This window comes from Mytilus galloprovincialis, chromosome 6, assembly GCF_965363235.1.
Source record: "Mytilus galloprovincialis chromosome 6, xbMytGall1.hap1.1, whole genome shotgun sequence".
NCBI lineage: Eukaryota > Metazoa > Mollusca > Bivalvia > Mytilida > Mytilidae > Mytilus > Mytilus galloprovincialis.
The window spans coordinates 102298740-102321336 of record NC_134843.1 but is presented as its reverse complement, the minus strand read 5'-3'; the positions used below and the strand labels follow the sequence as shown (position 1 = coordinate 102321336).

The window sequence follows — 22597 nt, the reverse complement described above, 5'->3', positions numbered from 1 at the left end:
TTAAAGGCTAATGCATCTTATCCAATTAATATGCCCTTTATAGCTTGTTGTTCGGTGTGAGCCAAGGCTCCGTGTTGAAGGCCGTACATTGACCTATAATGGTTTACTTTTATAAATTGATATTTGGATGGAGAGTTGTCTCATTGGCACTCACACCACATCTTCCTATATCTATATTATGAAAAGTGACAGTTTTGTGAAGATAACCTGCACACAGTAAAGCTTCTCTCTAACTTTCACATCAATTTTATAAAGCGTCACGTTTCATTTCTTAGTATTAGCTTTGTAGTTGTTAATATCTTGTTATACTAGACTTCACATTAGGAGAAGAAAAATCCTGAAAAAGACAAACGCAATATTTTATTGCTTTTGATGATGTTGCGTTTCTTGAGAAGTTTCATAAGCTAATAGGGAATCAGTATCAATGTGACGACATTGTTCAAGAATCAGATTCATCAGAACCGGAAGCTCTATTACCTCAAGGGGACATTTTGGAGGCTCTGTTACCTCGAAGAGACACTTCGGAAGCTATGTTACCTTAAAGGTACATTTTTGACGCACTATTACCTTAATGGACCATTTCAGAAGCTCTTTTACCTAAAAGGGACATTGTGGAAGCTCTTTACCTCAAGGGGATATTTCGGAGGCTCTATTACCTCAAAGGGACGTTTAGGAAGCTCTATCACATCTGCGGTACATTTCGAAAGCTCTATCAAATCGGCGGTACATTTCGAAAGCTCTATCACATCGGCGGTACATTTCGAAAGCTCTGTCACCTCGGCGGTACATTTCGAAAGCTCTGTCACCTCGGGGTACATTTCGAAAGCTCTGCTACCTCAAGGAGAAATTTCAGAAATTCTGTTGCCTCAATGGGGCATTCGGAAGTTCTATTACTTCGTTACCTCAAGGGGAATATTCGGAAGCTCTGTTACCTCAAAAAGGACATTTACGAAGCTTGTGTGTTGACATGAATATCAATAATGTGATCATTTTTATAAATTTCCTGTTTACAAAACTTTTTTTGAAAAACTAAGGATTTTCTTATCCCATGCATAGATTACCTTAGCCGTATTTGTCACAACCTTTTGAATTTTGGATCCTCAATGCTCTTCAACTTTTTACTTGTTTGGCTTTATAAATATTTTGATTTGAGCTTCACTGATGAGTCTTATGTAGACGAAACGCGCGTCTGGCGTACTAAATAATAATCCTGGTACCTTTGATAACTATTGTAGTCTATAACATGTTTATCACCAACATTGCTGAAGTCACAATTAATACGTAAAACTGACTGCTTTAGTATAAATTGATTTAGAAGTTTCTTGAATATATCTTTGCGAAATGAGCTGAATGTTTATATTCTTGTATAAAATAGATTATGGACTTCCTGTCTCCTTAAAACAAAATGACGGTGCGAAAAATCTATAATTACTCTTGCAAAACAATTAAAACAGCGTTTTCTAGATTTCTTCAATTTACTTAAATTAAAGTATGAAGGTAAAGTTTTCTTCAATACGATTTTTTCCCCGTTATCAAATTCATAACGTCACCTTTAGGCAGTAATAAAAGGGTTCTTATTCTTCAGTTTTTATTTTGGTATAATTATACTATGATTTTGTAAGTAACTGTAGATTAATTCTACCTTGGTGTTATGGTCGTATTTTATTTTACCATTTGTTAAGATCTGTTAAGAACTTTAAAAGTCTTTGATGATTGTGAAATTTGATTGAATCAGCGTATAAAAGTAAAAGAAATAGTGCCATAAGGATATTACTGCTTAATCAGCTATTTTTTCTTCAAACGAAAGGTCACCGAAAAGAAATGGTTAAAGATGATAAAAAAACAATACGTATAATAATGACAACGAGGTCTTGGATTTCCACAGTGGTTACACAAATAAACTAAACTCTTATAAGACATCGTCTACCTTCAAATAAACGTTTAAATAGACAAATACTCACTATCTTTAAGACATAGACATTCCTTATTAATCACGTTGTGGTCGAATTCTAGGTCTATTTATACTGGAGAGAAACAGAGATCTATAAACAAATTGATATAACAAAATCAATGTAATACAGTACATAAATATAGATTTTTTTTAAATTGATGAATAATTCGATTCTATACACCAGCTCAGTTATAAATTAAAGTGAAGAAGATCACATTGAGTCCAATAAGCCGATAAGGATAACAACACACAAACAACTAAATGTTGAGCTTTACATACAATACAGAAAACTAAATGTTGAGCTTTACATACAATACAAAAAACTTAATGTTGAGCTTTACATACAATACAGAAAACAAAATGTTGAGCTTTACATACAATACAAAAAACTTAATGTTGAGCTTTACATACAATACAAAAAACTAAATGTTGAGCTTTACATACAATACAGAAAACAAAATGTTGAGCTTTACATACAATACAAAAAACTAAATGTTGAGCTTTACATACAATACAAAAACTGAATGTTGAGCTTTACATACAATACAGAAAACTAAATGTTGAGCTTTACATACAATACAAAAAACTAAATGTTGAGCTTTACATACAATACAAAAAAAAACAAATGTTGAGCTTTACATACAATACAAAAACTGAATGTTGAGCTTTACATACAATACAAAAAAACTAAATGTTGAGCTTTACATACAATACAAAAAAACTGAATGTTGAGCTTTACATACAATACAAAAAAACTAAATGTTGAGCTTTACATACAATACAAAAAACTAAATGTTGAGCTTTACATACAATACAAAAAAACTAAATGTTGAGCTTTACATACAATACAGAAAACTAAATGTTGAGCTTTACACTAAATGTTGAGCTTTACATACAATACAGAAAACTAAATGTTGAGCTTTACATACAATACAAAAAACTAAATGTTGAGCTTTACATACAATACAAAAAACTAAATGTTGAGCTTTACATACAATACAGAAAACAAAATGTTGAGCTTTACATACAATACAGAAAACTAAATGTTGAGCTTTACACTAAATGTTGAGCTTTACATACAATACAAAAAACTAAATGTTGAGCTTTACATACAATACAAAAAACTAAATGTTGAGCTTTACATACAATACAAAAAAACTGAATGTTGAGCTTTACATACAATACAAAAAAACTAAATGTTGAGCTTTACATACAATACAGAAAACTAAATGTTGAGCTTTACATACAATACAGAAAACTAAATGTTGAGCTTTATATACAATACAGAAAACCAGTGATGCTCCCATGTGCTTGTAGTGACCATTTATTGCAAATTAAAAAAGAAACAACAATAGTATTCGTTCAACAATTCTGAAACATATTTTGTATATAAGTATTTTATATTAGGCACGTCATTGTGCTACACCTCCACCCGATATTATAAGTAATAGGCCAATGCCATTGGTAAAAGCGTGACATTTCGTGGGCAGACCATTATATATACATTAATATTGATAATGTTGTTACCAACTAATTATTACATTCACAACTCAATATATATAAGTGTGGGTTAGATATATTCTTCGAAATATAATGTCGCTTGCATTCTCTCCCAAAATAGCGTTTTCCACATTTTTTTTTATTATTGTTAATATATTAAAAATATGATTTTGTATGAAATTTACTACTGTTGTTTACGATCTTATTAGATATGTAACATTGGCTATTCTTTGATCCTCTCGATTTTTTTTTATCAGAATTGATTTGATTTAAGAAATGTTGTTTATTTATAAGTTGTATTGCTTACGAATAAAAAGATTATTATTATAGTGTCAAGTATTGCATGCATACTCAAAGTGGAATCAGATTTAACAATAAAACAATAAACTGTAAAGTAGCCGGTTTACTCGTATAAATGGTGGGAATATTTGATTGACAAAATAACAAAAATTATGTGTTTTGGTAAGCCTTGCAACAGTCACGTAGGAATCTCAAAAAGAGTAGTTACAAAAGGTCTCTAGCGTGCTGAGATCTTGGCAATTTCCCTGCAAAGTAACCCATTCCAACTGGACTCGGAATCGTCCTGCTCAGTTAAATTAACAGCTTAAAAAGGGTCTTACGGCATACGGGAAAACCATAGTAGCCTTATTTCCATAGCTTTGATTATGAATAATATGTGATAACTGTGGTAATTCTTTATTATCCAAAATACTTTTACTAGGTTTTCAGTAAATTGTTACTAATATAACAATCATATGAGGTGAATATGATATATATCCTCCTAAAGTTTTCAATAAATGAGATATATATTAAAAACAAGAATGTGTCCATAGTACACGAATGCCCCACTCGCACTATCATTTTCTATGTTCAGTGGACCGTGAAATTGGGGTCAAAACTTTAATTTGGAATTAAAATTAGAAAGATCATATCATAGGGAACATGTGTACTAAGTTTCAAGTTGATGTAACTTTAACTTCATCAAAAACTACCTTGACCAAAAACTTTAACCTGAACTTCGCACTATCATTTTCTATGTTCAGTTGACCATGAAATTGGGGTCAAAACTATAATTTGGCATTAAAATTAGAAAGATCATATCATGGGGAACAAGTGTACTAAGTTTTAAGTTGATTGGACTTCAACTTCTTCAAAAACTACCTTGACCAAAAACTTTAACCTGAAGCGGACGGACGAACGGAGGCACAGATGGACGGACGGACGGACGGACGGACGGAGGCACAGACCAGAAAACATAATGCCCCTCTACTATCGTAGGTGGGGCATAATAATTAAAATAAAATCCGTAGATTAAATGCTAGTTTTAAAACCATTTGCGAATGCTGTCAAATATTCTGTATATAGTAAACGATCTCATATAACATCCCATATAAATTTCTGGCCCTACTTTCCTGTCTAAGTTTAAGCATCCATTTGTCATGAACCGAGCAAACATATATGATACAAATGTGATACACATGTATATAATAAGAGGTTTGTTAATGTGTTTCATGACTGAAACAGTTATCAGTGGACTAACACCTTAAGTAATGTTTGTATTTAACTTTTGGGTTGCACTACAAGCCAATGGAGTGTTGATCATATTGACCTCGGTAGAGAGATAATGTTCCATATAAAGGTCTGGTGATCATGCACTCACTTGGCACATTCTCTTTCTTCATAAAGACATCGACGTGTTCACATCATAATGAAATATTTAGTGCTCTTATTGGCCGTAGGACTGGCTGCGGCTATTGATCTTAAAGGAGTTAAACAGACGAGACATATATACAAACGTCAAGCAGGTCAGTCATTTAGTAATAACTTTACAATATTTTTAAAGCAGTGGTTTTCTCCAGGCACTCCGGTTCCTCCATCAATACAAACTGGCCGCCAGGAAATAGCCAAGTGGCGTTAAAAACACAAATCAATCAAATCAATATATTTTTTTTTAAAATAAGTGTATAACGAAAGGACAGGTTAAGAAATAGTTATAGTAATCGAAAACTAATTAAGAAGCTTATTATCTTTAAAGTTTTAAAAAAGTAAATGCATAGAATGTTTTTGAGGAGGCACCATCGAATATCTGGTCTCAGTCTTTTCATTCAATATTTGCAACAACAGTGTAACAAAACAAAAAATGCACCAACATGCATATTCATTTCTATTATTTAAGTTCGTGTTGCTCACACTTCAGATGGTTTTTAAAATGTCATATTAGATAAAGCTTGTATTTTTGTACTTCTTGGGTCATTGTATTGGTTGTTTCTTTGCATGGTTTATGGCTGCCTAGTATTTTTCCGGCTTTGTTAAGACTTGTGTGAATCATAAAAGAAATATTATCATTCCCACTAAAAAATGGTTGCAATTTCCCTAAATTATATCAAATGTCTAAATTTAGTGAACGATCGTTTATTCGCACATCGACAGCAACAGTACTGAATATTTAACCATGATAGACGTTATCAAAACAATACTGAATATTTAACCATGATAGACGTTATCAGAAAACAATACTGAATATTTAACCATGATACTAATAGACATAAACAGAAAACAGATCAAATAGTCATTTTTAACTTATTATTGACCATATAAGTATATGTTCATGCTGGTACCAAGTTACTGGCACCTGAACATATTACTTTGGCTAGTGATAGGCTTAGATATTTACAGTCCAGCATGAGATGTATTGACCTCTCAGTAAGAAACATATAACACAGTATCATATTTTTTAATTTGGCAATTACATCGAAACAAAATTAACCTTACAGGATTTGACTATTCTGTATAAGTCCGTTTGATAGTAAAGCTCTAGAATTATGATATAAAGCTTAAAAAAAATCGTAAATGATGATGGTTTTCTCGAACACGTGTTGAATGCACAGGATCGCACTGTGCATTTATCATTTTCGTCTTTAGATATCATAGGCACTAGTCTCAGAATTTTTTCCCCTATATACCTTAATTTTTTTCTGAGACAAGTAAGTATCTGTGTTAGATATCTAGAAATAAACGACGTTAACAACATCCCTTTTCTTACCTATGAATACATGGAACTTAAAGTCAAAATAAGATGTTCTTATCTACCATATTCGTGCTACGGTCATAACCTTAGACCACGTTTGAACCTTTATTTCATATTATTCAAGTGCTTCTAGTATGTCCTACATTCCATTAAATCAGACAGTTTTCAAAAAGAGATTTTTGTAATCAAATACCCCGCCACATCTACCTTAGTCCTATAACATATGACCTCGGGGGCATTATTTACTATTTCTATTTACTGTTCTGATATTTTTGTTTACTATCGTGCCACCCGAGACAAAAAATGAAAAATGAAAATATCAGCATGAGAACGTTAAATAGTGAATATATAACACGAAGGCATATATTATAGGAATACATCTACCTTAAATATATGTATCCAAAATCAGGGACATCGTCAGAAGTAACACCTAAAGTTTTATGTTGTCCATAGAAGATATTATTTGTAATTGACATTTATTTGACCCGGACAATCAATCACCAATAGTGGGAAGGTTTAATATTTGTGTGTGGTCCAATCCCCCCTAACCTTGGTCAGTGCTGTAAAAGCACAATATATGAACAAACTATAATAATCAGTTGAAAAGGGATTTACTCATCAGATCGATACAAAGAAAGCAAACCCCCCCCCCCCCCAAAAAAAAAAAACCCACTAAAACACAACGTACCTATATGAGAGTACTTCCAGTAACTGAAAGCTAGTTCCAAGCAAATATCATCTTATAAAAAAGTCATGTTTCCAAGACATAATTCATTAATCATCCACTGGATTTAGTGTGAAGATGTCATGAGAAAAACATGTCAGTGTGCAACAGCAAAATATAACTATTGATGGGATGAATAGGAATACATAGTTAGTTTTGTTTTAATTGATTGATTTGAATAAAATAGTATTGCCGATGAAAACAATAATCATCGAATTAAAATTAAAATTACTAAAACATTTTCAAAGGATCGATATTCGATTAACTAACATAGAAAGTATCCAATTTACGGGTTCTAAAAACAACACCAGCGTATCAGAATGTGATATCTCGTAAGTTATAAGTTCTCTACATGTACAACTAAAACAGAACACAATCTTCGTATCCACGTTTGAATTTGCTGGTAAAAATTAATAACAGTATATTAAACAAAAATAACCCGAGTAATCTGATAATAATTATAACGTGTACTTATTGCTGGTTTACAAACTCTGTAACTCTGATAATAACTATAACGTGTACTTATTGCTGGTTTACAAACTCTGTAACTCTCTGATAATAACTATAACGTGTACTTATTGCTGGTTTACAAACTCTGTAACTCTGATAATAACTATAACGTGTACTTATTGCTGGTTTACAAACTCTGTAACTCTCTGATAATAACTATAACGTGTACTTATTGCTGGTTTACAAACTCTGTAACTCTGATAATAACTATAACGTGTACTTATTGCTGGTTTACAAACTCTGTAACTCTGATAATAACTATAACGTGTACTTATTGCTGGTTTACAAACTCTGTAACTCTCTGATAATAACTATAACGTGTACTTATTGCTGGTTTACAAACTCTGTAACTCTCTGATAATAAATATAACGTGTACTTATTGCTGGTTTACAAACTCTGTAACTCTGATAATAACTATAACGTGTACTTATTGCTGGTTTACAAACTCTGTAACTCTCTGATAATAACTATAACGTGTACTTATTGCTGGTTTACAAACTCTGTAACTCTGATAATAACTATAACGTGTACTTATTGCTGGTTTACAAACTCTGTAACTCTGATAATAACTATAACGTGTACTTATTGCTGGTTTACAAACTCTGTAACTCTGATAATAACTATAACGTGTACTTATTGCTAGTTTACAAACTCTGTAACTCTGATAATAACTATAACGTGTACTTATTGCTGGTTTACAAACTCTGTAACTCTGATAATAACTATAACGTGTACTTATTGCTGGTTTACAAACTCTGTAACTCTCTGATAATAACTATAACGTGTACTTATTGCTGGTTTACAAACTCTGTAACTCTCTGATAATAAATATAACGTGTACTTATTGCTGGTTTACAAACTCTGTAACTCTGATAATAACTATAACGTGTACTTATTGCTGGTTTACAAACTCTGTAACTCTCTGATAATAACTATAACGTGTACTTATTGCTGGTTTACAAACTCTGTAACTCTGATTAAATATGATATCTCTTTATGTAATGCCAGATGTTGCATCATATAGTTCTGAGCTAAGCCTTCTTTTAGGTATACTTCTAACTGTTATACAAATGTTTGCATGTGTCGGAGAACACTTATCAAACTTTACACAGCACCTTTGTCATAATCTCGTTTTCTCTGTTGTTAACCGGTTAATATAAGCATCTTTACACTCAACCCATTGAATATTTGATGTGTACTGATTGATAATTTAGTCTTAAATGCATGATTTGTTGTATTAGTTGTTAGTGGCTTTGAACTAGCTGTCAGTAACTGCGAGTACTCTCAGATCTGTACTTAGTGTCTTTTTGTTGTTGGGATATACAAGTACCCGGCCACGTCCACTCTATTTAGTATTTGTATTTGTATCCATCTGATGATTTTAGCCTTTTTCAACTGATTTTTACAGTTCGTTCTTATGTTGTACTGTTAAACAACAGTCACAGGTTAAGTGAGGGTTGGGATCTCGTTAACATGTTTAACCCCGCCTCATTCTGTTTGTATGTGCCTGTCCCAAGTCATGAGCCTGTAATTCAGTAGTTGTCGTTTGTTTATGTGTTATATATTTGTTTTTCGTTCATTTTTAGGCCCCATTTATAGGCATTATGTTTTCTGGTCTGTGCGTCCGTTTGTTCGCCCGTTAGTTCGTCCGTTCGTTTGTCTGTTCATCCGTTCGTCTGTCTGTCTGTCCCGCTTCAGGTTAAAGTTTTTGGTGGAGGTAGTTTTTGATGAAGTTGAAGCCCGATCAACTTGAAACTTAGTGCAACAGTTACACATGTTGCCTATGATATGATCTTTCTAATTTTGATGCCAAATTAGAGTTTTTACCCCATTTTCACGGTCCACTAAACACAGAAAATGATAGTGCGGATGGGACATCTGTGTAGTAGGGACACATTCTTGTTGGTACATAAATTAGGCTGTTAGTTTTCTCGTTTGAATTGTTTTACATTGTCATTTCGGGACCTTTTATAGCTGACCATGCGTTATGGGCCATGCTCATTGTTGAATTTTGTGTCATTTGGTCTCTTGTTGAGAGTTGTCTCATTGGCAATCATATCATACCTTTTGTTTTATATAGACATTTCCTGTTTTCATTATATGTAAATATATATAATATTCTATGCAGGTTATGCATCTATGGTACGCATAATGGATACGTAGTATCCAGAATTGAGGTTCTTTACACTTATCTGCATAATTCTGTTATTTTATTTGATACTTTTTCAAGAGCAATACGACAGTTCTATTCCGTTTAGTGTATATTTATAGATTATCGTTGATCATCTCAACGAGATTGATTTTCTCGCTTGAGCCGGGACGGCGAAAGCGAGAAAGGCAATCGAGTTGAGATGACCAATGATAATCTGTTTATCGCTATTTTACCTATGATGACGTTGTCAATTTCATGTCAATTTCGTTAGCAACGCCACGTGCCTGCTTAGTTTCTAGCAATAATTTTCCATCTCAAGCGAGTAGCATGATATGAAAAATATCACAAAAAAAGATCAAAGGAAAAATGAACAAAATAGCGATAAACATATTTATTAGGAAACTACCTCTTTACAATAGGGTGTCTTGCAGGCAGGATACCTACGCATGCGTCTAAGAGTGTAATCAATGAATAATGTACAATGAAATAAAATTCACATAGGACAATATCAACTTCTTTTTTTTACAAAACAAGTCAACATTCTTGTAAAACATAACAGCATTCTATATCAAAATAAAATCTCAACATTAAGAGATCACACCAATTGAGAACACGTAAATCACAGTTAGCTTAATCTTCTAAAATTGAAGATCTGTAATGTACATTTCACTCAACATCTTTTTACTTAAATGTCAACATATTTACAAACATTAGGATTAACCTTATCAAAATATTCACACAGCAGTATGTTTATTTTTTCGGAGGACGGTAACTCTGTGCAGCAAAAGTCGGGGAAGTTATGACTTAGGTACTCATTTATATCTGCAAAATACTTATTTTGTATAGGGGAATATTCAGAACATTCGAGAACGAAATGTTCCACGGACTCCTCAGATTTGCATGAACACATTTGACAAATGTGCAAAATGACTATCCATGCACACTCTGATTTTATTTATTTCTAGGAGATTTTAACTTACCAAATCACTGTTATTGATTAAAAAAATTGAATGCTTCTTTTTGTAATTTTATTGGGGTTTACAAGCGTTGCGGATCGCTTCATGCTTAAAATTTTCGCACGGTCAACGCCTTTACAACCAATTTAAATTTAAAAGTATAATTACATTTTTTTTTGCTAGGATCATGAAAACACGATTTCTATCAAGTTCTTCTTTTACTTTCCCGTGCACTTTATTGTGTCATCATGAACGTATCATTTCATTTTGATTTCAGAATGACGCGATATTCCTGTTAGCCAATCATACTAGCGTATTATAATGAAATATACATGTAATGTAATTACTTTCCTTGTTCATTTTCAAAGACAGGCAAAGGGAAGGGAAAACGTTACAACAGACAAAGACAAGTGCTTTGAATACATTTTATAAATTACTCTATTTGATTTTAGGAGGATGTCTTTATGAAGGTCAGACGTATCAGCAGGGACAATCATGGACTGTTCCTTGTAAATACAACTGTCAATGTACCGACGCATCAACAGGTCACTACGTCTGCAAGGATGTGTAAGTTTGCCACATATTTTATTCATATAAACCATACGTGGGCAAAGTTGTGTAAGTTTGCCACATTATTTATTAACGTAACCTGCACGTGGGCAAAGTTGTGTAAATACTCATCTATTATACCAGATTTATAACTGTGTTCGCCAGATACGCGTTTTGTCTACACAAGTCTGGTCAGTGGTGCTCGACTACAGGTTGTAGCACATATGATATAAATTGAGGTAACACGAGAAAGTATCCTTATGACAGCATAAATAAATAAGCTTCCTTTGCAAAGGGGATTTAAATAAAGGCAACAGCAGTATACCACTGTTCAATATTAATAGTTTCATAAATATTGATGAATATGATAAGACTTGAGTGAGTGAGTCTTCGAGTGTAAGTTGTATTTTCTGGATCTGTAGGTTTTTCTGGTAAATAAGTGTACATGAGTCGGACACATAAGCTTAGCAAATAAATTAAGATCTTGTTAGATCATTTTAGTATACCAGTAATAGAGATTTTATTTTATGATGTGTATATTTTGTCGCTAGGTGCCCTTCATACGGTACCTTACCACAAGGTTGTCAATTAGTTAAAGAAGCAAGCGGATGTTGTAGTAAACCAAAGTGTTCTTTTACTCCCTCTGGCGGAGGTATGTATACACTTTCAATTTTACATGGATACTTTTTTTCTCTATTATGTGTAAAACAGATTTCGGTGATAGTTGTATATTTTTGAATTGTTTCTTGGTATGTCTAAAAAATATTATCGTCTGCAGAAGCTTATGTTAGGTTTACTGCTTTGAACATCGAAATAAAAAGGGTTTTTACATGGTATAAATGTTAAGGAAGCATATACAAAACATAGTAACAAAACAGACCCCTCTATGATCATAAGAAAATAGACGCACAGGTAGTCCATATAAAACTACACAGAAACACTAAAAATCAGGTAACTCGAAATCTGACAAAAAAAAAAAAAACAACGCGGGTGAACATAGTTGTCTGAAAGGCAGTTCTCTGATTCTCGAGGTTACATATTCGCACTTGAGCAGACTATAGTCTTCATCATAATATTCATAGGCGGATCCAGGGGGTGGGGCCCTGGGGGGCCCGGGCCCCCCTTTCGTGGGGAAAATTTGGTTGATTATATAGTGAATCATTGAAGCATGACTGGAGCGGGCCCCCCTTTAGGTCAGTCAGCGGCCCCCCTTAGGAAAAGTTCTGGATCCGCCACTGTACAATTGTCTGTACACTACGACAAGCAAAAATTCAACCGGAATCAAGAGAATACGTGAATTATCAGTTTATCCTCAAACCGAAAAGACAACACAAAGAACGTTTTAGTTAAAGTGGAATTTGGTTCCTGCTTTGAGAAAGGTACATTGTACCTTTACATTTGGCATGGTCAAACTAATGGTGTATTACAAATATGCAATAAATAATAACGCAAAAATTCAACAAGTTAATCGGATAACCTATAAACATTTCATACATTGACATAACTACGATAAGCTTATAGCAATACAATCTAAATTATTCGAGTGTTTCAGCTAATATTGGTGATTATAAAGTTAAAAGAAATGAACATAAAATTGATGCTGTGGATAAAAAGTGTGTTAATAGTTAAATAGTGAAATAGTATTTACGACATTCCTGGTAAAATAACATGATATTGTTTTGTAGGAAACGGCGGCGCTGTCACCAACACTGGCGATGGCGGTAAGTGAAGTATATTAGTTTGAAGTTTTTACAAATATATCTTCATAGTTAATTTACTTAATTTCGTAAAGTACCATTTTCAACAACTAAAAATAGCTACACTTAAACAAAACTTCATTCGACAAATCTGAACCAAGTCAGGAATATGTCAGTTTTTACACATTAAATTATTCGTTTGATGTGTTCGAGCTTTAGATTTTGACATTTGATCCACTTTTCTGTTTTGAATTTTTCATGGAAGTTCGGTTTTTCTGTTCTTTTACTTTTCACAAATAACATCACGTGCAACTTTCTTCGGGTAATTGTTATGTACAAATACCAGCATTAAGTATTAGATAAAGAAAAACAAAAGTCACTTTTATATACAGTTTCCTTCTAAAAATGTACTGTTATGTACAATAACCAGCATGTACGTCCTCTATAAAATACAGTTCCCTACTTGAAGTTCAGTCGTATGTATAGACCCCAGCTTAGATATTAAAAGATGCGAAGCAAGCATACCTTTGAGTACCTTTTCTGTTATCAATAAACATAACTATTTGTAATGTTTATCTACTGTCATTAAAACAAATATTAAGTGTCAAAATTTAAAAAAAAACCTTATAATTGTTTTATCTTTAAGAGTAATACTATTTACGTGTAAAAACAACTTACACACGCAGAATTAAGAGAAGATCAAAGTTCTATCAATCACTTGACATCACTTGATCCTATGATATTTACTCACTCAATCATTACAGGATTCCATCTTGGATTTGGCACTCAAGCTCCAGTCATGTCAGGTGGATCAGGAGGTAAGGTCAATAGGAATAGGTCAAATTCCTATAGACAAAAGTCTTATAGAAATGATATCATATACAAAATCCTAGTAGGTATGAGACTATGTTAAAGACCGATATAGGAATAGGTCAAAGTCCAATAGACAAAAGTCTCATAGGATCTCATATACAATCCAAGTAGATATGACACTATGATAAAGGCCAATAGAAACTTTTGTTCTTGTCTGGCGTAAGTACAAAATTTAATCCTGGTATCTATGATGGGTTTATTCACTAAACAGAATGATTTAAAATATATCCATAATATAATCTGTACAAAAACCTGTGCTGCGATTAAAATAGTCTTTTTCTAAATATAATATAAAAAGCATCTTAAAATCACATAATTTAATGTTAACAAGTTTGCTTTTAAAGTTGAGAATTTACTTTTATTAGTGTTCTCTGTACTTTCCGTTCATTCTGCACAGTAAGATGACTTAAAAGAACATGATTAATGCACTTCGAAGTATAGAAAGATTGCAATCGTTGTTGTTCTTGGAATCAAACTATAAATGCTTAATAGCATTTTTGTTTTGATTAAACATTTGAATTTGTTTTTATACCTTTTCCTTTCAAATTATTATAAAACATCTAAAAGAATAAATGTACTACACAGGTTGTGTGGATAAGATGGCGACTTGTAAGGACTATGGAGATGCTGTATGTACAGACCCTACATACACCTCATGGGTCACTGAAAACTGTGCATTGTTCTGTGGAAAATGTGGTAGGTTATATATCTACAAAGTATAGTGTGATATAATTTTAAAATATGGTATGCTGTTTAGAAAATGTGGTTTAAAATATCAAGAGAATATGGTATTCGATATCTAGAACATATGGTAAGGGACATATGTAAAATGTGAGTTGTGTTATCTACAAAATGTGGCACAGATACTTAGAAAATAAAATATGATATCTAGACATTTATATGGTATATCTAGAAAATATCGTATGCGATATCTTGTAAATGATGTATCAAGAAGAAACATTCCTTCGGTTTGAATTGTTTTACATTGTCTTATCGGGGCCTTTTACAGCTGACTATGCGGTATGGGCTATGCTCATTGTTGAAGGCCGTACGGTGACCTATAGTTGTTAATGTCTGTGTCATTTTGGTCTTTTGTGGATAGTTGTCTCATTGTCATTAATACCACATCTTCTTTTTTATATTTTCGGAGTAATCTAACACATGGACAATTATAACACAAGTTAATGTTCAACTCAGCACACTTTAGTCAATTATACTTGTTATTAAGAGTATTTGATGTCAAACTCACTATCAGTTAACTGTTTCGTTCATCTCCTTTGTCGTCTAATCAACATCCATAAAAAAATGTTTTATGTCTCGAACTAACCACCTTATAATTAGATATCTACCTAATACATTTCATAGACACTTGGTCATGCCAATTAAATGTCATACACTATTGGGTAAGCAGACATTTCTATTTTATAGTCAGTAAAGATATTTACACTACACTCCTACTATTATAGAAGGCAGATAAAAGTATATATGTTTTGTCTTTGAAGTACATACTTGTTATGCCACATTCCTTGATACACCGTTACTTAATAGGTGACATTAATGCACCCTGTTATATTACGATTAACAATACCTTGATATGATAGAAGAAGAACATCAAATGAATTTAACTTGAAAGTTATATATCTTAAAACATAAAGTACCACCAACCAATCATCTGACATTGTTTCCTCTATATTTTTTTTACTATAGGTAGTATGACCTCTGGAGGCGGTATGGTGTCCGGAGGTGGTATGGTTTCCGGAGGTGGTATGGTTTCCGGAGGCGGTGGTGTTTCAGGCGGTGGTATGGTTTCTGGAGGAAGTGGTGGTTAGTGTTTAGATTTATTTAACATAATTGTACATAAAATGCTATAATCTTTAAAAAAAAATACATTCAGACACAATGCACTCATCATCAAAATAGAAATTCTATACATATGATAAATTAAGGCGACAGTATTTTACTGATGTTGAAATCATCTTAAATGGATCCAAAAAGAGAATTCAAATTTACAAACAAAATCTGAGTGAAACATATGAACCCCAAAAGGAGTGAGTGGGGATGTGACATTTACTATAAATGAAGGGAGAACCGGTGCGTTGCATAAACTCAAAATGGAGCGAAACTGGATTAAAAGCATAAACCCAAAACGAAGCGAAACCGGATGCAAAGCACTAACTCAAAATGGGGCGACACCGGATGCAAATCAAGGTGGATCTAGAACGGGTGGATCGAAAGGTAATCGTTTCCTTTAACCGATACATTCATCTTTCGAAAGTCCAATCAAACTTAAATATTCAATTCTTTCATCAATATCAGTGAAATATAATGAATTGTACGTGAAAGTTCCCCAATACCTTGATTGTTATGTGGAATATAATTAATTGTACGTGGAATTTACCCTATAGCTTGATTGTTATTTGGAATTTAATGAATTGAACGTGGAATTTTCCCTTTACATTGATTGTCATGTGGAATATAATGAATTGTACGTGGAAGTTCCACAAACCTTGATTGTCATGTGGAATATAATGAATTGTACATGGAAGTTCCACTATACCTTAATTGTCATGTGGCATATAATGAATTGTACGTGGAAGTTCCACAAACCTTGATTGTCATGTGGAATATAATGAATTGTACGTGGAAGTTCCACTTTACCTTAATTGTCATGTGGAATATAATGAATTGTACGTGGAAGTTCCACTATACCTTAATTGTCACGTGGAATATAATGAATTGTACGTGGAAGTTCCACAAACCTTGATTGTCATGTGGCATATAATGAATTGTACGTGGAAGTTCCACTTTACCTTAATTGTCATGTGGAATATAATGAATTGTACGTGGAAGTTCCACTATACCTTAATTGTCATGTGGAATATAATGAATTGAACGTGGAATCTTCCCTTTACATTTATTGTCATGTGAAATATAATGATTGTATGTGTAATTCCCCCAATACATTGATTATCATGAACTCTCCTCACACTGCTCTCACTGTTTGTTAAATGTTACATTAAGATTTGACAAATTATAGAAATGTCTATCTGGTAGTTCGTTTTTCGGTTATACTTCACTGTCTTTTTATTAATAGCTGTCTCATTGGCAATCCTAGTTGAGTCATAGTTAAGTTCTATCAATTTAGAATTTAAAGACATTAATGATAGATCATTCACTATGATAAATTGAATAACACTGAGCTTAAAGTGTGATAGAACAGATCGGTACCACTGCGGGGTAACAATCTGCTCTATCACCCTCTCAGCTGTTTGTTATTTCTATAGAGCGAGGCACTTACTCTCTCGAAATTCCAAATCTCTGGTTGTTTTGTTGATATGATTAGTTTATCTTGGTTGGTATATTTCAGATAGATGTATAAAACAGTTGGGATACTACTGTTGCTATAATATAATAAAAGACCACTTTCGAGTTCATCCGTCACCTGAAAAAACTCGTCAATTATGCGCGCCTTTATGACGTCATTTACCAGATAGAAGGGCTCGCCTGAATCCCTGCACTATTAACGTTCATCAAGCGTCTTAGTTATCGTCGTTGTGCAGGATTAACTAGAAATAATGGTTGTTTTGTAGGTACTTCATGACAATACTCTAATGACAGCAGTGCTGATTGTCAATTTTGAGAATTCAATTTGCCGAATAATTCGTACAATATAGAATTATAGTTTTCCAACCACTCGCTCAACATTAGAATGGAAGTGACGACGCCCCTAAACGCACAAATGACGTTCACTAAAACCCGAGTTTTTGACGGAAATGCATCGAACTCGAAAGTTGTCTATTATGTTGCTGTCTTACTATCTGCTACAGATTTGATTAATACTGTTACATTTTTGTTATTTATCATGACATTTTTTCAGTAACGTGTGTTGACAAGCAATCTAACTGTGCTGATTATGCACGAGGTGGAACATGTACAGATCCCAAATATTCAGGATGGGTCAAGGACAACTGTGCAAGAACCTGTTTATGTTGTAAGTATGGGTCAATGACAATTGTGCAAGAACCTGTTTATGTTGTAAGTATGGGCGAAGGACAATTGTGTAAGAACCTGTTTATGTTGTAAGTATGGGTGAAGGACAATTGTGCAAAAACATGTTTATGTTGTAAGTATGGGTGAAGGACAATTGTGTAAGAACCTGTTTATGTTGTAAGTATGGGTGAAGGACAATTGTGTAAGAACCTGTTTATGTTGTAAGTATGGGTGAAGGACAATTGTGTAAGAACCTGTTTATGTTGTAAGTATGGGTGAAGGACAATTGTGTAAGAACCTGTTTATGTTGTAAGTATGGGTTAAGGACAATTGTGCAAGAACCTGTTTATGTTGTAAGTATGAAGAAGGTGATAAGTTCAAAATAGATTACCATCTTGAATGATAGGAAATAGTTTCAAGTTGGAAAATAGAATATGAGCTGCATCGAATAGAAATCGAACTTATACCCTGAACATCAATACATATAATAACGTATTTCGGGTTGAACATATGTATGCAAACTCTGTAAACTGTTTGAAAATTGAATTTAAGAACCTTATAAAACAGACCAAAAATTTTCTTTTATTTCGTAATCGAATACTAAAATCAATCAAAGTTTTATACATATATATGCATGCACATGTATACATGCACTTGTTTTATGTCGAGTTCTATGTGATGTAGCTTATATCTTAATTGTGAGTTTAAAGTCATGTTTGACTCTGAAGGAGATTAGTTATATAGATTCTACCACTGCATCGAGTGTAATACAATATTTATCCCCTCGAGACAGTTAAATTTTCAAATTTAAAACGCGAGGCTCGCCGAGCGTTTTAAATATTTAAAATTTAACTGTCGAGAGTGGATAAATATCGTATTACACGAGATTTGGTGGTGGAATCTGTTTCTCTAATGATTTTAAACAATACGCAGGCAAACTTATTCCTTCTTTGCGACTGATCTGAAAAAAGATGTGTTCTTTCTATGTGACGTCATCAGACATGGTCGCCTTTTTCATGCCGTCACAATAGGAAATTCAGAGGAAAACAAGAAAATTCGAAGTCATAATCGGATTTTTACCGATGAAGAACTGAGATCAAACGAACCACACGTTAATTAGATTTTTTTATACAATGGAATGCAGAAAGGGATAAATTGACGAAGAATTATATAAAAGCTTTTATCTTACTTTACAGTATGAGAAAATAAAGGACAAAATTACATAAACATAGAATTTGGATGTTTACTAATTCATAGTTTAGTCTATACGGTACTGGGGTTTCCTTTGTGGATATTGTCTCATAGGCAAACTCATTTATCCAACTTTTTTTGCACGATCTCTGTGAATAAAATTAACTAAAAAAATGATGTGTTAGACACTCTATTTTTATTGGCTCATTTGGTAAATTAATGTCAATAATTTCAGGAATATATTACTAAAAGATTATTGTAGTACTTACTTACATGATTATTGTTATTGTTTTCTTATTTATATAATAGTTGTTTTAGTATTCTTACTGACATGGATTTTTGTATGTTATTTTTACTTATATGGATGTTGTTAATGTTATTCTTTTTTGCACATACTTTGTTTGTTATTCATACTTACATGCATATTGTTTTTTATATTTTTTACTTATATAAATGTTGTAAGAATTATTGAAGAATCGCTTTAACCAAATAAGAAAAACTTCTCATACCATTTATACATTTAAGCTGGTGGATCTTATTACACCGGAAGGTATGTTGGACAGACCGGAGGAACCATAACGGGAACTGGTACTGGAATGGGAACTGGTACTGGTGCTGGAACAATGATCGGAACCGGAACCGGAACCGGAACAGGAACTGGTTATCCGACGATGCAACCTGGAACTGGAACTATAACCGGAACTGGAACTGGAACTGGAACTGGAACTGGAACTGGTACTGGTACTGGTACTGGAACTGGAACAATGACTGGAACTGGAACCGGTAAAAACAGTAGCTTTTTGATTCCCTTTTGATGAAACGTTACTTTGAATGAACATGTAACAAATTAAATAATAAGACCAGATTTAAAAAATCCTAAATCATCAATTAAGTTGTGTATAGTTGTAATTTAAACAAAGAATATGTATTGCAATCACGTAATTTACTGAATTGAACTGGAATGTATATATTGGATTTTTTTGGTTGTTTCAATTTTTATACATCTTGTCATAACGTTGCCTTTATTGTAATTATGGGTATGGGTTATGCCCATTGTTGAATGCCGTAAAGGTACTTATACTCCACGTCATGTTGACTCTGTTGGACAGATGTCCCATCGGCTACCATACCACACCACCTTATTGTTATATATAATATTAATTGAAAATGTCAAAGTTATAAACATTTATTTGAAATAGATCAATCTAATGGAACAACAGTAAATATCCATTTAAACACAACAGACAATAACAAAAGGAAATGTATGAAATATATTACTTCTTTATCATTAAACGCTGTTGAGATGATTTTATTTAATGAATTGAAAAAAAACACAACCCATTCATTTTTTTTATCACATTGAGAAGCATTCTTTCATATTTCAGTAACTTGTGTTGACAAACAATCAAACTGTGCCGGTTATGCACGAGGAACATGTACAGATCCCAAATATTCAGGATGGGTCAAGGACAACTGTGCAAGAACCTGTTTATGTTGTAAGTATGGGTCAAGGACAATTGTGCAAGAACCTGTTTATGTTGTATTTGAACTAGTAGAATACAGATGATTTAATAGTAATATGTCAGGTATAGATAAAAGCAACAGTAGTATACACCTATTCAAATGTCATCAATCGATTTAGAGAAAAAAAAATCTGAGATACAAACTAAAACCTAAGGAAACACAATATATAAGAGGAAAACAATGGAACAACAGAAAAACTGAACTGCCTCAAAAACAAACGCCAACATCCATAGAAACGAACTATTTGATAACAACTGGTATATTCCTGAATTGAATGAAGCTGGTTGTATGACTAGCCAAACTTCCCGCTAATATGGCAATGTTAAAGAATATCGCTTAAATGACAATTCTAAGTGGCTAGAATACCGTACAAAAAACGCAAGAAAACTTCGCAAAGAGAAATACATAAGAAAACAAATTAATATTGCATTAAAACATGTAAACTTCAGAATAACAACGGACATCTTCCATTAACCATAAAACATAAAAATGATTGCTCACAAAAGGAACAGATTGTGATCCGATGCATCGAGAGGATTGGTGTTTTCTGATTGGAGTTCGTGGCGCTCAATCTTTTCTGTCGAATATTTCCTTGTCTTTCCTTTTCTAGTTTGTCATCTGTTCTTTGAATGAAGAATTGGATTTACTCCTTCGCTCACCTTCCTTTATTTACTGTAAATTCTAATATCATATTCATCATCTAATTTAATGCGCATTTATCTTTATCTCATGAGAAAGAAGGATAACTAAAGAAATTCATCCATACTTATTTTTTAATAAAAATTTGCCGCCTAAAATTAATTGAAAAGTTAAAGTTAAAAAAACAAACAACAGTTGTATTTCTTCTAATTCAGAAACTGAATCGACTGCCACGATAGCATGACATATACCGTACATTGTTATACTAAACGTTAATTGTCCACCAGTGGCACTTCAATATGGGGATGTAGTCTCATTCGTCTTATTGACCATGTGACCATGTCCTTATAGACCGATCATTGCGCTTATGTGCTAGATTTACATCAATAAGATAGCATCAGTTTGTATATGCATTATTTAGCGTTCGAGAATTTTAAGCATTGCTGTTTATATGAGGTCATGCATCAACAATATCAATAAACACCATCCATTATGCGTTCATGTGTCATATTAATCCCACCTAACAAAACAATAGACATCTCTTTTTCTAAGATCGTAGGAACCAATTATTACGTCACCTAGTAGACGGTATATGAAGTTGATTTATTTACAGTCGTCCACTTGATTGCTTTCTTACTTTCGTAATAAGAATGTTCGCTACTCATTAACAAGTTTTTTATGCCCCACCTACGATAGTTGAAGGGCATTAAGTTTTCTGGTCTGTGCGTCCGTTCGTCCGTTCGTCCGTCCGTCCGTTTGTTCGTCTGTTCGTCCGTTCGTCCCGCCTCAGGTAAAAGTTTTTGGTCAAGGTAGTTTTTGATGAAGTTGAAGTCTAATCAACTTTAAACTTAGTATTCATGTTCCCCATGATATGATCGTTCTAATTTTAATGTCAAATTAAAGTTTTGACCCCAATTTCACGGTCTACTGAACATGGAAAATGATAGTGCGAGTGGGCAATCCGTCCAGTAAAGACACATTCTTGTTGAAAGAATGTTATAAAATAATACTAAATAAAAGGACTAAAAAGGCAGAAAAATGATGAGTTCGTATGCGTGATTTCTAGATATAAGCTTTGAAATTTTGGCGGGAAATTATTCTTGCTAGACTTTCCATACTTTTATCATTGGCACCCTTTTTTTTTTTTTTATTAAAAAAGATATAAAGAAATAACAAGGATTGTATAGTATTTTTTAAACTATGGCACTACATGGATAAAACTAGAGGATTCCTAATATCTGGGAAAAAATCAAAAACATAAGCAGCGAACTTCCTTAAAACACCATGATTGAAATAGTAAAAATAATTAAGT

At 33.0% G+C, this 22597-nt stretch overlaps 1 protein-coding gene across 7 annotated transcripts in view; it reads left to right on the top strand.

Annotated features, from left to right (window-relative positions):
• The first annotated feature begins 5097 nt into the window (after nt 1-5097).
• LOC143080985 (uncharacterized) overlaps nt 5098-22597 on the top strand; it is a 37847-nt gene continuing 20347 nt past the window's right edge. For 3 of the 7 annotated variants that reach the window (XM_076257212.1, XM_076257211.1, XM_076257210.1), the window contains exons 1-10: nt 5098-5256; nt 11275-11389; nt 11923-12023; nt 13057-13092; nt 13833-13886; nt 14527-14641; nt 15653-15765; nt 17819-17932; nt 19648-19905; nt 20508-20618. In XM_076257212.1, the coding sequence (XP_076113327.1) occupies nt 5160-5256; nt 11275-11389; nt 11923-12023; nt 13057-13092; nt 13833-13886; nt 14527-14641; nt 15653-15765; nt 17819-17932; nt 19648-19905; nt 20508-20618 (1114 nt within the window). In that variant the 5' untranslated portion in view covers nt 5098-5159. The remainder of the gene's footprint in view (nt 5257-11274; nt 11390-11922; nt 12024-13056; nt 13093-13832; nt 13887-14526; nt 14642-15652; nt 15766-17818; nt 17933-19647; nt 19906-20507; nt 20619-22597) is intronic. The other 4 variants (XM_076257214.1, XM_076257213.1, XM_076257217.1 and 1 more) reach the window with 4 other exon arrangements.